Source organism: Eptesicus fuscus, chromosome 12 (genome assembly GCF_027574615.1).
Source record: "Eptesicus fuscus isolate TK198812 chromosome 12, DD_ASM_mEF_20220401, whole genome shotgun sequence".
In the NCBI taxonomy this organism is placed as follows: domain Eukaryota; kingdom Metazoa; phylum Chordata; class Mammalia; order Chiroptera; family Vespertilionidae; genus Eptesicus; species Eptesicus fuscus.
The window spans coordinates 34,019,958-34,035,772 of NC_072484.1; the positions used below are offsets into that span (position 1 = coordinate 34,019,958).

The window sequence follows — 15,815 nt, forward strand, 5'->3', positions numbered from 1 at the left end:
CCCGCCCACTGCCCAGGCCGGCCACGAACAACCCCCCTACCCACCCCGGGAGCCGTGTGAAGCACCTCCAGGGCGGTTCCCAGGCTGGAAAGGGGAGCAAACTTCATCCCGAGTTAGAAAGTGCACAACGGAGATGCCGAACACCATTCACCTTGGAGGTTCCTGGACAGTGGCCACCGCAAAGGCACCTCGCTGGAGGTCTCCCCCACTGTCCGCTTGGGAGAGACCACACAGCCAGGAACAGAACGTGAGGGGCTGCACATGCCCACCGGTAGGTCCCACACCATTATAGGGCCGGCAAACCAGCCCGATACTGTGACACGCTGTGGGTAAAACCAAGTGAATTCCCCTGAGCATCTGTATCCTCTTCGCAAAATCGGGGTAATAGCAGACACTCCACAGAATTGTGAGGATGCAGACTATAAAGGGCTTAAAATAGGGACTGGCTCAAAGCCCACTTAAGGGTTCGTAAAATAGGTGTGTGGACAACCTTCAACTCCATCCTCCCCTCTACCATTCTAACCCCCCTTCCCACAATTAATTATATCTAAAAGATAAAACGAGACATCACTCCCCAGACTCATCGGTGAGTCTTGTCCCCTGAATAAAGCCCAACTGAACTTCTCTCCACCCGGGTCCTTACCGCAGACTCCAGCCAAACCTGATGCTGTGCCCTGCGCCCTCCTGCCCCAGGGCCTTTGCCCACACTGCCCTCTGCCTGTTGTGCTCATGTTCTCCTCTTCAGTTAACTACAGCTCCCGTCTCAAGCGCTCTTTCAGGAAGCCCTCCCCGATTTTGTGTGAGTCCCTCCAACAGATTATGAGAGCCTCATGAAAGGAGGGAACTTGTGTCCCCAGAACCTGAAAGATCCTGACACAGAATTGGCCAGTTGTGATTATTTGTTGCAAGTTTACAAATGCCCAGAAACATCTGGAAGGAACATAGCAGAGCAGCTTCTCTGGGGCTGGGGAAAGAGGGGGAGTTCCCATTATTGCTCCATTGGATCCGTTTTTAAGTTAGGACAGAAATGGTGGTGATGAAGCCTACCCTTCTTGGGGCTGTGAGGCTCAAATGAAATGAAACTAAGTAGGGACAGGGCGAAGGCAAGTAGAGAATGGCTTGTCCTAGCTGGTTTGGCTCAGCGGATAGAGCGTTGGCCTGTGGACTGAAGGGTCCTGGGTTCGATTCCAGTCAAGGGCACATGCCCAGGTTGTGGACTCGATTCCCAGTAGAGGGCATGCAGGAGGCATCCAATCAATGATACTCTCTCATCATTGATGTTTCATCTCTCCCTCTCCCTTCCTCTCTGAAATCAACAAAAATATATTTTAGGAAGAGAGAATGGGTATTTTCCCAGCAATCTTGACCTTTCCCACCCTCAGATTTGCTCCCAGTACACAATCCCAGAAACTGGCCCAAACACCATCAAAACATTTATTAAAACCAAAGCAGAAGGGAACAGAGCTGTTAGGAAGGCAAATCAAAGTGCACATTGGAGGATGGAGCAGAGCAAGAAGTGGAGTGGAGGGGGGCACTTCAAATGCCACAGGAGGGGCCCCTGTGGGCTGGGCTAGGGGAGAAGGCCCTTTACCCACCCCTCCTGCCCACCCTGTCGGTGAAGGTCCCCCACTCACCTCTCCCATCTCACATCCGTCCTGGGGGGCAGCTGAAGCCCTGCAGTAACCCCCTGGGGAGGGACCACCCCCTTGATCCACCCATGGCTGTCAGTCAGTCAGTTTCCCTCCCTCACTCCTTCTCCCAATAAATAAAACCGCTTAGGCCTCAACTCCTTCAGAGTGGGGCAAAGAACAGCTCAGGGACCCCTGCCCTCACTCAGGGGTATACGGAGTTGGGACATCAGCCCCACATCCCTCCTACCCTTTGCTGGTGCCCCAGGCTTGCCAAAGAGACCTTGATAAATAAATAACGCTCCATTAAAGCTTCAATCAGAAAAACCTTTAAGACGACAGAAGTGCTCTTGCTGTCCTGCAAACAGGCCAAGGCCTCACCACCTGGCCTGGTCAGCACGCAGGATTCGGGGGCAGGTGGCCACCCTGGGCCTTGTGGGGCCCCTGGAGCAAGGAGACCAAAAGTGCAGTTAGAGCCCCCACCACACACACACATGGACTCATGCACACACGTGGACACACTGGGACGTGTTTTCAATGCACGCACAGATGTGTTCACCTTCATTCCCCGGTACATGCACACACACATGCCCACACACCACTCACCCCGTGTACACACGCTGGGTATTGGGTGCATGCACACATACACCACAAACAGAATCCTTCCCTTTCTGGCTTGCTCAGCCTCTTGGCAGTAGCCAGACTCCAGAGCTATAAGCCTCTGGAGAGAGAGGAAAGGGGTATAAATTAAACATTTCCAATCAGGCTGGGAGCATGGCCAGGAGCAGGGGGCTCCAGGACTGCAGAGACAGGGTGGGCATCTCAGGAGGCCCTGGTCCCCATAAGCCCTGTCAGAAATCCAGGGGGGTGAGGTCCCCGAAGTCACAGTCGAAGAGGTCTCTGATGCCCTCGCCCTCCTCAAGGCCAAAGTGGTAGTCGAGGGCCCCATGCGGAGGAGACAGACTGATGAACTCCTCGGGGAGGAGGCTGGAGAAGTCCTCCCGCACATGCTCCAGGAGCGAGTCGGCTGCCACCAGTGGAGACAGGTGGTCTTCATCCATGGCAGCCCGCAGGCCACCCATCCGGGAAAGCAGAGGTTCTGGGGAGATGGGGGAGCATCACAGGCCGGAGATGCCCCAGCAGGGGGGGCAGAGGGGGCTGTTAGGCCTGCCCACCACCACCCTTCACCCACCCACCCACCCTCCCACCCTTCACCCACCTTGTTCCAGGCTGAGCAGGGGCTGGCTGGAATCCATGTCAGGGGTTGAGGGGAGAGATGATGATGGTGGCGCTGTAGTGGTAGGATCAGCTGCCCTGTCCTCCTCCCCAGTAGCTGCCCCTTGGGACGGCGTCTTCCTAGGGCTGATCCCACCTGCACTCTCCTCAGGGCACAGGAAAACATCGATGGGGCCTTGTTTGCTCTTAAGGGAGATCTGAAAGGCCTGTGTGGAGGTGGCAGACAGGGTAAACTGAGGCCCAGTTGACCACCATGCCAGCCCAGCCTATCCTGGTCAGACCTGAGATCTCACGCCTCACCTCTGAGGAGTCCACGGCTTGAAGCTGGGTCTCAGGAGGAGCCTTGATCACCATGACCATCTCCTCTGCGGGGTCTGCAATGCTACGAAGATCTTGGCAAGTCACGTAGGCCAGGGTTGGTGGAGTCAAGAACCACGTAACCTTTGACCTCTGGGGGCCACCCACTCAGACATCTAAGGTAGCACCCACACTTGCTTAAGTCACTCCTGCCCTCTCCATCCGTCACCTGACACATAGTTTGTGCTCAAGCCTATCTCGTGGCCCTGAGCCTCAATTTCCACATCTGTGTGACAAGTCCATTCTGGTGTTAAGAATTTATTCTGACTCATGATCACGTTGTCAATTAGTGTTTGTCTCCAAAATTTATAAACATAATTTGGGTATTCACTTAAAAAAAAAAAAAAAGCTTATTTCAAAATAAAGTTTCTGTTTTTATGAATGATAAAAATTTGTATCTCTAATCCTGAAGCTACAACCATGTATTGAATCACTGTACTAAGTGCTTGTTGTTGTTGGTACCAGCTTTTCTCGTTTTAATTTAGCAATTCTGGAATTGGACTTGTTTCTCCTTTTGGAGATGAAGCTGAGACTCAGAGAGATTAAGTAACCTGTTCAGTGTCAGTGAGTCAATGCTGAGCCAGGACATGCATGTAAAGCCAGAGCTCGCTCTCTCCTGAATCCAGGGCCCGGGATAGCCTCTCTAGCCTCACTTGGGTGGGGGCCCCGCCTGCCAGGCCTGCCCTCCACAGTCAAGGATATCGTTGGCTGTCGGCATCCTCAGAGAGCAGCCGAAGTTGAGTGGTACAGACGTGGATCAGGTGGTCTAGCTGCCGCTCATTCTCCTGCAGTTGCTGTAGGTCCTTGGTCAGTGCTTCAAGCCGCCCACCAATACCCACCGTGGCATGACTGCCTCTGTGGAGAGGCACAGGGAGGGTTAACAGCTCCTGCGCCCTCTGCCCAGGAGCCCTGACCCTCTGCACCCAGCCTGCTGCTGCCTCTGTTCTTTGAGACCCAGGTGAGCCCTGCTCCTCTCTTGATCTGGCTCCTCAGTTGGCAAACAGCAGAGGGCTGAAACAGGGCTCCAAGTCAGACTGGCATGGGCTTAAAGTCAGACCGGAATATCTCTGAACACCCACCTGTCCCTCAGAGGGAGCCGGATAAGTAAATGATGGCACAGACATGCCGTGAAATACTACATAGCTGTATAAAAGAATGACAACGCATTAGATGTATAGACATAGAAGTATTTCTAAAGCATTGTCAAGTAAAAAGAAAAAAGATGCAGAATAGAATGATGTATCAAAAACTGAAAAGGCACTGACCCAGTGATTCCACTTCTGGGTATATATCCAAAGAAATCAAAAACACTAATTTGAAAGAATATGCACATCCTTATATTCATTGCAGCGTTATTTACAATAGCCAAGATATGGAAGCAGCCCAATGTTGACCAGCAGTGGACAAGTAGGTAAAAAAGCTGTTGTGCATATACACAATGGAATATTACTCAGCCATAAAAAAGAATGAAATCTTACCATTTGCAACAGCATGGGTGGACCTAGAAGGTATTATCCTAAGTGAAACAAGTTAGTCAGAGAAAGACAAATACCACATGATTTCATGTATACTATGTGAAATCTAAAGAACAATATAAACAAACAAAACAGAAACAGACTCATAGATACAAACTGATGGTTGCCAGGATGGGAAACTGAGTGAAAAAGCTGAGGGGATTGAGAAATACAAACTGGTAGCTGTGACATAGTCATGGGGCTGTAAAGTGCAGCAATAGTCAGTAATATAATAACTATGTATGGTGCCAGGTAGGTACTGGAAATATCGAGGGAAACACTAAAAAGTATGATTGTTTAACCACTGTGCTGTGTGCCTGAAACTAATACAAAATAATATTGAATACCAACTGTAATTGGGGGCCGGGGGGGGGTGGGAGGAAACAAACTGAAAAGGCAGATTTGTCAAGGAGACGGAAGGCAGGATGACCGGGGAAAGACGGAGAAGGAAAAAAAACAACAATAATTAACAAGAATAAAACAGCTATGTTAGACAATCTCATTTCTGGCAACAGAAACCAGAATAGTGGTCACCTGGTGGTCTGAGGGGTGGGCAATGACTGGGGAGGGCACGAGGAAACTTTCTGGGCGCTGGAAATGCTTTCTCCTGATCTGGATGGGGATTACCCCGTTGAAGTCTGCCAAGCTGCACTAAGCTAGATATGCAAGATTTGTGTACTTTCCTGCATCTGCCACCCCAGGAAAGACACCTTTCCTCTCTCAGCCTGTTTCCCCAGTTATAAGATGGCAGCTACCACAGTGGGTCTCGCTTTCAGCTCCTCCAAGCTGATCTGACCTGGACCTCTGCCTTCCCTCCTGTTTGACGGGTACCTACAGCCACTGGATGTGGTTCTTGGACTTCTTGGCGATGAGCTGAATGCCCTCCAGGACATTGGTGATGTCGTAGATGCGCCGTTTCTGCACCTTCAGCACCTCAGCTGCCCAGTTCAGGTCGACAACACCATCAGCTGAGCGGCTCAGCAGCTCCAGGAAGCGTTTGGTGGTCAGATTCAGGGATGTCTCATAGCGCGACTTCTCCCCTGGGGATTTCACACCTGGGGCAGGGGACAGGCAAGACAGGGCCCTCAGCACCACCCACACATCCAGTTGGGCCAGCCTCCCTGGCAATGTAGGGCAGGAGGATGGGGGTGGGGGATTGACAGATGGCTCCTTCCCTTGGTGAGGCCAAGCAGGGAGGCCCTGTGGCTGCTGCCTGCCAACCACAGCATTCCTCTTCAGGCTGGGGAACTCCCCACCCCCAGGGCCTGGGGAAACCATGCCAGACAGACACTCCAGCTGCCCTTTGGGGCCCCCAGAGGCCTGGCTCAGGCCCAGGCCTGAGAGACCAGAACTTAGTTTGCAAGCATGTTTGTCTATCCACACCCCCAACCTGGGCCCAGTCAGGGAGCCTGCACTAGCCTGAGCTCTGTGGGTACCTTTTCCTGGGTGGCGGCCTCTCCCCCGGGCTAGACCGCTGCTCTCAGCCAGGTATTGATGGTCAGTTTCCAGGTCCAGCCTCCGCTTTACCTATGGCAAAAAAACAATGGGAGAATACTCAGTACCCAGGAGAGTGAGGCCACAAGAGACCTGGCTGAGGTTCCTGGGCTACCCCATCTCAATTTCCCTACCATGAAGCCTTTGAGTATTAGGGGAGATCCTAGGGCACACAATCCTGGCACACAGGATGGACCACTCACTGGAAGGCAGAAGACCCAAGTTCAAGTCCCAGCTCTACCACTACCTACCTGGGGGCTTGTGGTGGTTTTAAAATACGTTCTGTAAATTTTCTGATACCCCTCCTTTCAAAAGATGGAACCTAATTCTCCCCCCTTAAACAGAAGCCAGATCTTTCCAATGAACGGCGTGTGGCAGAAGTGACACACGGTCACTTCTGAGTCTGGATCAGAGACCCATGAGAGCTTCCTCCTTGCTCTTTGGGTCACTCACTCTGGAGGGAGCCAGCTGCCATGTCATGCAGGTCCTCAAGTAGCTCAAAGGACAGTCCCAAGTGGCAAGGAACTGAGGCCTCTTCCCAACAGCAACATGACTGAGCTTAGAAACAGTCTCCAACCCTAGTCCTGCCTTCAGACAACTGTGGCCCAGGCCAACATTTTAGCTGCAACCTCAAAAAAGACACCCTGAGCCAGAAGCACCCAGCTAAGTCTCCTCTGAATTCCTGACCCACAGAAACTGTGTGATGTTTATTTTAAGCCAGTCCAATACGGAACCCCTCGGGCAAGTCACCACCTCTCGGCTTTTATCTATGAACACGGCAGTAGCTGGTGCCCAGCATGTGCTTTGCATATAGTAAGTAGATCATTCCATCTTATAGACCAGCAGCACAATAATGGCCCCGTTTTACAAATAGAGCAACCAAACCCAGAGGGGCCTAAGGTCATACAGTCAGGAAGTGGCAGAGCCAGGGTTCCCTGATTTAGCTACAAACACGCAAGGATGGAGATGGCCCAGGAAGTCTCACAGGCATCTCAAACACATCCAAAACCAGACGTACCTCCCCTCGCCCTCCTGCCAACCACAGCATTTCCTGGCAAGGTAGGGCTGGAGGATGGGGGTGGGGTTCCCCAAGCTAGAACCTCATTTGGCCCTGCCACTGACCGCATGGCCTCTATTTGCCAAGAAATCCCATCACCAGAGCACTACCACCTCCCATCTGCACCTTTCAGCCCTCTTCCCCCTGGTCTCCCCGCCTCCATCTGTCCCCCTCCACCTTAGTGTCCTCATCTGTTATGGCTTCTTCATATGAACCTCTGCTGAGACATGTTTCTTCACAAACCTGTGCCTCCAAAACTTAGTCCATACTGGTCATTCCCTCCTTCCTGCCCTTCACACCTGCTCCCGAGGGCAGGTACCTTACCCCTTACCGAAGTCCGTAGGATCCTGCAATAGAGACTGCACCTCTCCTCCCTCTAAACTGCCTGGAACCCAACCTCTTCCCACATTGTCTCTCGCTACAAATTTCTACAGATGTGTGTGACTCACCAAGAAGCCAGGGAGTCCTTCAGAGGCAGGCACTGGGTCTAAATAATCTCCACAGTGTCTGCATGGGCCCTGGCATCAACAAGTGTCTACGGAATGAGCCTCCCCACATGCTGACGGACCCAGACACTCCCTCTCACACATTCAGGGATTCATTCCCGCAGGTGTCCCAGGGTAGAAGCGCTGACACATGCTGGATGCTTCCTGTGTACACCACGAAGGAACCGCTTCCCCTGCATTCACTCATCAACCCTCCAACCAGACTTTGCAGCTGGCGCTATCAAGACCTCCACTTCACAAGGAGCCATCCAATACCTCAGAGAGGTCACACAAGATAGTGAGAGGTGGAGGCAGGATTTCAACCTTAATGAGCTGGCAGAGCCCACGTTAATATTCACCACAGGCCCTGCCTCCCTAGAACCCAGTCCAGAAGCCAGAGCCAGGTCCCCAAAAGCCAACCAGAATGTTCCCCCTCGCTAGCCTTTCCCCTACTGCCTGAACCCTTAGCAGGAGGACATGCATCCCTTGCCTTCTCCCTGAAGGCAGGTCAATACCAAACTCTAAAACAAGGGCTCAAGCAGATGGACACCCATTTCTGCCAAACATTCTCGAGAGATCCTGGCATAGGGGTCCTGGAAGGCACAGAACACTGGTGACAAAACCTAATGATTCAAAAACCCACCCATGGGAGGGGGCTACAGAATCCGTGGTTCATCCAGACCCTGGAATATCACACAGCTGTCAAAGACTGAGGCAGGTCAACACAGAATCCTCTCAAAGACACTGACAAGAAAAACACTAGGGCAAAGGATGTATATAATCATTTTTTGAATTAAAAAAAAAGCTCATGAAACCATTGTTCTCTGGTTCCGTTTCTATTATTATAGAATGCATTTCAGGGGTAACCTAAGCATGGGAGGGAGGACCATGGGGCATTGTTATCTGCAAAGTGTGGGTGGTGCACTGTTTGAACATGGAAATAAAGGAAAAACTACAGTTTTCAAAATTTTAGAAAAAAAACTGTCATAACAACCTAAAAATAAAAATAGGCTTAGGAAAAGGAACAATGGAGTTGTGATTCTGCCTCCTTCAACTTTTTAGTCTCTTAACTCTTTTTCTATGGTAAATGTGTATTATATTTAGCTTTTTAAAAACCTTTTTATTGATATTTTAGAGGAAGGGAGATACATCGATGAGGGCAAAACATTGATCAGCTGCCTCCTGCATACCCCCTCTACTGGGGATCGAGCCCACAACCCGAACATGTGCCCTGACTGGGAATCCAACGGCAACCTTTGGGTGCACAGGATGACGCCCAACCAACTGAGCCACACCAGCCAGACTAGTTTGTTTTTTGAAAGCCATGACAACACAGTAGCGGTAGACAGGAAGGTCCAGGAGAGATAGCTGAGTTGCAGAGCCTTGTATGCAGGAAGTGCTCTGTGAATGCTCACTGGTGCAGAAACTGAGCCTGCAGTTTGTTTCAAGAGCTTCCTCCCAAAAACACCAATGCAGTGGGTCAGTGGAGGCCACAACTCATGAACTGGGGGGTTATTGGAGGGCAAAAGCTTCAGCTCCAGGATGGTGCCAGCCCCACTCCTTCCCACCAACCCTAAGTACTATGAGGGCAGAGGCCCCATACTTGCCTCTGTACCTAGTACCTCCTGGGTGCTCACTAATGACTGGTGAATGAGTGGAATGCTCAGGCTCACTGAGGCTGCCTCGACACCACTGGAGGTGAAGCAGAGGGAATGTTTCGTTGGCCAAGTCCCTGGCAGTCACTCTGAGCCTGGAATTCAGCTCCCTGAGGGCAGGACCCATAGCCCTGGGCCTGCTGAGTACTTGTCAAGTCAGCTAAATGGAAGTTATTTTCCAGGCCCCAAGATGGTACCAGCAGAAACAGGCCACTGGTACCCCCACCCTCCACCCCCACGCCATCACTCATTAGGAGGCAGGGCCCCTGGGCTTCCTTTAACTACTATTAACATCTCTAGGCGGCAAGGCATCCCAATGGTTAGGTTAACCGCTCAGGAAATTTGGACTGGTCCCACCAACTACTAGCTGAATAACTAGGGAAGATTCTAACGTCTCTCAGCCTCAGCGTCCCCATCTGTAAAAGGGGACCATTGTTGAGAGGGTTAAATGAGTTAATTGGGCAGAGTGCTTTGGCACAGAGCCTGACAAACAAAACAGTCTCAGAACAATGGTGCTTCTATTATTATTATTAGCATCTTGGTGATTCCGGAAGGAAGGCAGCACTGGGCATGGGGCCAAAGGGGTTAGAGGATGCCTCAGGGACCAGCTGCCACCTAGGCCTCCACCGGCAGTTGAGCAGCTTCCACCTCCTTGTCCTGGGCCCTGCCTCTCCCCTCCCACTTGCTCCAAGCCCCCTGCTGAGACCCTATCCAGCCTGGCCTGTTGCCCCTGCCTGCCAGCCTGTGCCCCACCTTCACCCACAAGCTTCGCCAGTCAAACTGGTCTCCACGCCCTGGCCTGCAGCCCACAGGTCCAAGCTCCAGGCCTCCACTCCCTTCTTCCCATGTAATTCAGCCAGCTCTTCTTGGCCCCCCAATCTAAACTGATCTTGAACCTCTTGTTGCTCAGGAAGCACTTTATCAAGACATCTCCTCGGGATGTTTACTCTCCTGGCACTGGAGGCCCCCTCTCCTGCTCCCAGAGGCCCAGCCCACCCAGTACTTTCAAGGGGTCTGCCTGCCTGATTAATGAGGTTCCATGGCAACCAGAGCCTGGGAGGGTAGAGGGTGGCAGATGGAAGGACAGGCAGAGGGAGGGGAATCAGCAGCTGGCCCAGCCACCCCGCCCTGCAGAGAAGGCCTCCCAGCCAGGCCTGTCCCCAGAGTCCCAGGCCTGCAGCTGGCAGTCGAGCATCAGGGCAGGAAGGAGGGCTTTCTCAAAGGCTCAACAGTCTGGCCCCAGGATGCTCCCCGCTTCACCTCCCCAAGTAGCCATGCCCACTACCAAGCCACAAGTTCTGATCTGAAGCCAGCAGGCCTCAGTTCAAATCCTAGTCTCACCACTTGCAGCCATATGACCCGGGGCAAGTCACTTTCCCTCTCTGGGCCTCTGTTTAGATGGGCACAGTGACAACACCGAGCTCACAGCCTGGGTTTTGAGCTTTAGCTGGCTTGAAGTCGGCCAGAGGCCTGGCATGCAGGCAGCGCCAGCTGAATACACGTGGGCCATTATTATTACTGAGTCTGACCGGCTCTGATGAGGAAGCTGAGGCCCACAGAACAAGGGAGCAAATAGGAACTGGCCCGAGGTCACCTCGAACCCTGGGGCGGGGCCCGGAGGCCCAACCCAGGCTCGGCACCGCCCAGTCCCGGCGCCTCAGCCCACCCCTCCCCCGACCCTCCAGCCTCCAGGCCCCAAACCGCGCCCCGCCAGGTTCGGCGCAGGGGGGTCCGGGCAGCACACTCGGCCCAGTGTCCTTGGTGTCCGTACCGGCGGGCGGCCGAGCGCCGGGCGCGGCGCGCTGGGTGTGGGCCGGGGCGCCTGCGGCGTGGCGAAGAGCAGCAGGTCGGGGTCGCGGGGGCCCGCGGCGCGCACGGCGGGGCCGGCGGGAGCCGGCGGGGCGCTAGTGTCCTGCGCGGTGGAGATGATGACGATCTGCGAGGAGTCGAGCAGCCGCAGCGCGCCGGCCCCGAGCAGGGCCTCCAGCGCCGGCGCGCATGGGCCGCCCGCGGGGGCCACGGCCATGGCGCTCACGGCCCGCGCGGCCCAGGTGGCAAGCGGCGGCGGCGGCGCGGACCCATGGCGGCAGGCCGCGGCGAGAGCTCGATCCCGCTCCGGATCCCGCTCCGCCCCCGGCCGCCGCTGCCTGCAAAGTCCCGGCCACTTTTGCGCGCCAAATCCTTTTTGCCGCGAAAGAGCCACGAGCCGCCGAGCGCTGCCACTATTGGCTGTCCAGGCAGTGACGGAGGCGACGGCGACGGCATCTATTGGCTGCTGCGTGCCGGGCCGGCGGCGGAGGGTGGGACGGGGCAGCGGTGCGAGGAGGGACGGCCAATCGCAGGACGGGGCGCGCGCAGGCTTTGTCGGGGCGGTGCCAGGCGCGTTCGCAATCCCCGCCCCCAGCTGGGGCGTCCCCTGCGCGGGGCGTGGTGGTCCGACTTGCGCTTCGACACTCATCACCCTGCTAGTCCCGTGGACACCTTTTGGACGGAACACCCAGTGGGTACATCTCATCGTCAGCAGACCCTACTTGACCCCCCAGACACCTCCACACACACCTGTAGCCCCAACGCTCTCTGCCACATCTCTAGAAATTGCTCCTCCTCTTTTCTGGGTTCTCAGGCCCACTTCCTGTGCCTCAGACACATCTCCCATCCTGAACTTGCCCCACGTATGCCGTTGAGTTTAAAATCCTACCACCGGCCCTAGCTGGTTTGGCTCAGTAGATAGCGTCCACCTGCGGACTGAAGGGTCCTGGGTTCAATTCTGGTCAAGGGCACATGCCCAGGTTCCGGGCTGGATCCCCAGTAGGGGGCATGCAGGAGGCAGCTGATCAATGATTCTCCCCATTGATGTTTCTCTCTCTTCCTCTCTGAAGTCAATAAACATCTATTTAAAAAAAATTTTTTTTAATCCTGCGTTCACCATATCCCTCTCAAAGTAGAAGGGGGTTTGCCAGGAAATGGGGAGGGTGTCCATCCCAATAACAGTTGGGGTTTTCCTGCAAGCCCCCTTTTATCTTCTACTGGGGGGGGGGGTGCCGCAGGCAGTTAGCTGGCCACCCAGCCTCCTGGTTGAACTCTTGGTGGAGGGGACAATTTGCACATTAGACTTTTATTATATAGGACTAGAGGCTCAGCGCACAAATTCATACATGAGGGGGGTCCGCCTGGCCCCACTTGGTGGATCAGGGCGGGGCGTGTCAGGAGGACCATGGCGGGAGGTTGGCCAGCCAGCCCCACCCCTGATTGGTGTGTGGGAGCCTTTCAGGGGGCAGAGCTGGCTGGGGGGAGGGGCCATGGGCCGATGGGGTGGTGGGAGCCCATCAGGGGCATGGCTGGCCAGGGGGAGGTGCTGCAAGAGGTTGGCCAGCCAGACCCACCCCCTATTGGTGTAGGGGAGGGGGCGATCAGGGGGGGGGCTGGCAGGGGGAGGGGCTGTGGGCCAATCAGGGTGGTGGGGACCCAGCAGAGGCAAGGGCTGGTGGGGGGAGGGGGGAGGGGGGACAGGGGAGCGGGGGGGGGGGGGGGGGAGGGAGGGGGACTGCAGGAAGTTGGCTGGCCGGCTGCTCCCTGCCATCATTCACTGGCTGCAGTGGACGTCATAGCAACTGGTCCATAAGGGGGTTCAGAATAGACAATGCACAGCTGATTGAACTCATTCATAGTCAACAAACGTTTTGAGAGCCTGCTCTGTGCCCCATTCTTAGTTCAGACCTTAACAAGCTCAGTCTAGTGAAAAAGGGAGGAGGGAGATCAAGAGGTAACAAATGTTTACAATCTGATGAGGAATTTCCACCATTAAACTAACTCCATGTTAGATCTCATAAAGGGAGGAGGTGAGGGTGCTGAGCATGAAAATGCATTGAATCCGGGAGGCCCTGGGACCTCTCCATCAGCCATTTACATTGCTCAGGTCAGCTGATTTGACCAACACTGTCCTTTCCTCTTTGCCAGGTCTGTGCCAGCACTGAGGGCAGAGATATGAAAGATTTGATCATTTCTATGAACTTGCCTGCCATCTGGTGGGGATGCCCCACAAAAGAAAAAAAAAAAAATAGACACAAATAAGGATCAAATCCCTAGGCCCAGTAGAAACATCACTTCCTCCAGAGAGCCCTCCAGGGTTAGTCACTTCTTCCACTGCCTGACGATGCCTCTCTTCTAGCATTGACCACACACTGTCTCGCCATCTGCCTTCCTTCCAGATTCCTCCCAACACTGGTCTGAGCAGATTCCTCCCAACATAGCTCAGAGCAGGCACTGAGAGGGATTAAGAAAAGAAACAGGCTGATGCTGGAGGCTATCTAGAATGTGACAGTAGGCCCTAGCCCCTGGCTTCAGAGTCACCTGAGTACTTGTTAAGTTTGGGCCCGCCCAGCCCTGCCAATTTAGAATCTCTAAGTGCCCAGGAATCTACAGTTGTACAAGCAATCCCCCACCTCCATTCCAAGTGATTTTTATGCACGATTACATTTGAGAACAAATTGATATATCTGTATAACCAAAATGTGTGGTGCAGTCTCAAATTATAGCCCCTTGAAGACACCTCAGCTTCAGTTCCTCATCTGTAAGATGGGCACATTGCCCTGGCCTCTTCCAGGGTTGCCATGAGGATGAAAAGCATAAGGGATCTAAAAGTGTTTTCTAAACTATGAAGTGGTTTAGAAAAACAGCAGGCGTTTCCTAAGCCCTTTATGAAATTATTCATTGCAAATCATAGACTGTGTCAACACTAGAAAAGACCATAGAGACTATAGGCCCTAATGGGCCTCACTTTTCTCATCTGTATAGTAAGAGGCTTCTTACTATACAGATGAGAAAAGTGAGGCCCATTAGGGGTAGGGACCTGTGAAGCCAGCCCGTGATAGAATCTGGCCTCCACAGATTCCCAGCTGAGGGATTAGCCTGTCTCCCTTCACCTCCACTGATAGAGAAGCTGCCATTAGAATGGTAAGTCTCATTCGAAAAAAAAAAAACAAGCTAGAATCTGCCAGAAGGTGAGAGAATCCAGCAACAATCCCATTCCAAATGGAGTTTCCTTTCTTCGCATTTTCCCAAAGGGTCTCAATAACAGTAATGTTCACTTTATATAGCCCTATCATGCCCAATAGTCATTCAATGAACACTTATTGAGCACCTGTCACGTGCCAAGCACTACACTGATCGCTGGAGAAGGAAGATATAGTTATTTTTGGCCCATTTTATGATGAGGAAACTGAAGCCCAAAGGACATGAGCTTACTTAGCAGGTGAAAAGTATATTATTCAGGCTTGGCAGGCCAAAGCCAGGGGTTTTCCAAAGCCCTGCCTTCTCCACAGTATTCAAGTACACACCCTCCCACGTAGAAGCAGGTGCCCTCCTTCCCACAATCCCTCTTCTCCTGCTCAGCAGAAAGGAGTGAATTCCCAGTGTGAAAGCAAGGGAGAGATAAGGGCCTTCTGTATCTACTAATACCCACTTGAAAGCAGCAACGGCCTGATAGATGGCACTCCTTGGCCCTAAGCCTGGCTGATCCTGATAAGGCTGTTCTCAATGTCAACAGTTCTCAGGCTGGCAGGCTTTCAAAAAATCCACAATTACGGGACAGCCACTTCCATGGATGATCTCCTTTCAACCTGATAATCCCTAAGTGAAGTTTTTTTATCCACAGGGTCCAGGAAGAAGGAGGCTCAGAGAGGGACACTCAAAGGTCAAGGTAACACAGCAGAACTGAGATGGGAACTTAGCCTGTTCCACAGCAAAACCTAGGTAGGGCCTGCCCTTCATACCCTGCCACCCTCTGTAAATACCCTAAGAGCTGGGCTCAGGGCTGTCAAGATTATAATGTGTGGTTTCCAAAAGGTATTATGGTAGATCATGGCTCAATTAATAGATGCTTACCCCTATCACCACTTCTACCAACTCCTACTCTATAGGAGTCCAAAGAAGTGGAAGCTCCTGGGCCCAAGATCCTTAGCCTAGAAACATCTTTCCCTTGATTCTCTCCAAGAGGCAGGATTGTGTAGAAATGATAGCATGAGCTTCTAAATCAAGGTATGTAAACAGGAACGTTGGTCTGTGTGACCTGACAAGTCAATTCACTTGCGTTGAGCCACACTCCTTTATTCTGCATATATTTATTGAACACCTACTGTGTGTCAGACATTGTGCTAGGTGCTGGGAGACAGCTGGAAGCAAAAACAGATCCACCTCTGATAGCTGGAGCTCATAGTCCAGTGAAAGAGTCAGAATTGTTTTTACGGACCTACACAATATGTTTGTTAAAAAGTTTGATAAATGACACAAATAAGCCGAAGGTATTTATTCCACATATGCCACCTCTCCTAAACATACAATGACTTAATTTTTGTTTATTGATTTTTAAAGAGAGAGGTGGGGGAGGGAGG

General features: G+C 52.8%; 2 protein-coding genes across 2 annotated transcripts in view; both read right to left on the bottom strand.

Annotated features, from left to right (window-relative positions):
- Nucleotides 1-1,426: 1,426 nt before the first annotated feature.
- On the bottom strand, nucleotides 1,427-11,941 carry E2F1 (E2F transcription factor 1). The gene is made up of 7 exons (XM_008149726.3): nucleotides 11,198-11,941; nucleotides 6,172-6,262; nucleotides 5,571-5,790; nucleotides 3,924-4,076; nucleotides 3,165-3,279; nucleotides 2,848-3,070; nucleotides 1,427-2,727 (listed from the first exon to the last, which is right to left on the bottom strand). The coding sequence occupies exons 1-7, from the start codon at nucleotides 11,939-11,941 to the stop codon at nucleotides 2,480-2,482; spliced, it is 1,794 nt and encodes a 597-aa protein (XP_008147948.3). The 3' UTR covers nucleotides 1,427-2,479.
- Nucleotides 6,246-15,815, bottom strand: part of PXMP4 (peroxisomal membrane protein 4) — a 41,098-nt gene continuing 31,528 nt past the window's right edge. The window contains exon 5 of the mRNA XM_054724539.1: nucleotides 6,246-6,262. The gene's annotated coding sequence lies outside the window, so the exon portion shown is untranslated. The remainder of the gene's footprint in view (nucleotides 6,263-15,815) is intronic.

Bases quoted from the DNA above. Each gene is read 5' to 3' on its own strand.
- E2F1 (XM_008149726.3), bottom strand. From the start codon at position 11,941: ATGAGATGTACCCACTGGGTGTTCCGTCCAAAAGGTGTCCACGGGACT. The intron at 4,077-5,570 runs GTAGGTACCCGT...GCCTCTCCACAG, and splicing joins AAGAACCACATCCAGTGGCT to AGGCAGTCATGCCACGGTGG. The intron at 3,071-3,164 runs GTGAGGCGTGAG...ACCTCCACACAG, and splicing joins AAGCCGTGGACTCCTCAGAG to GCCTTTCAGATCTCCCTTAA.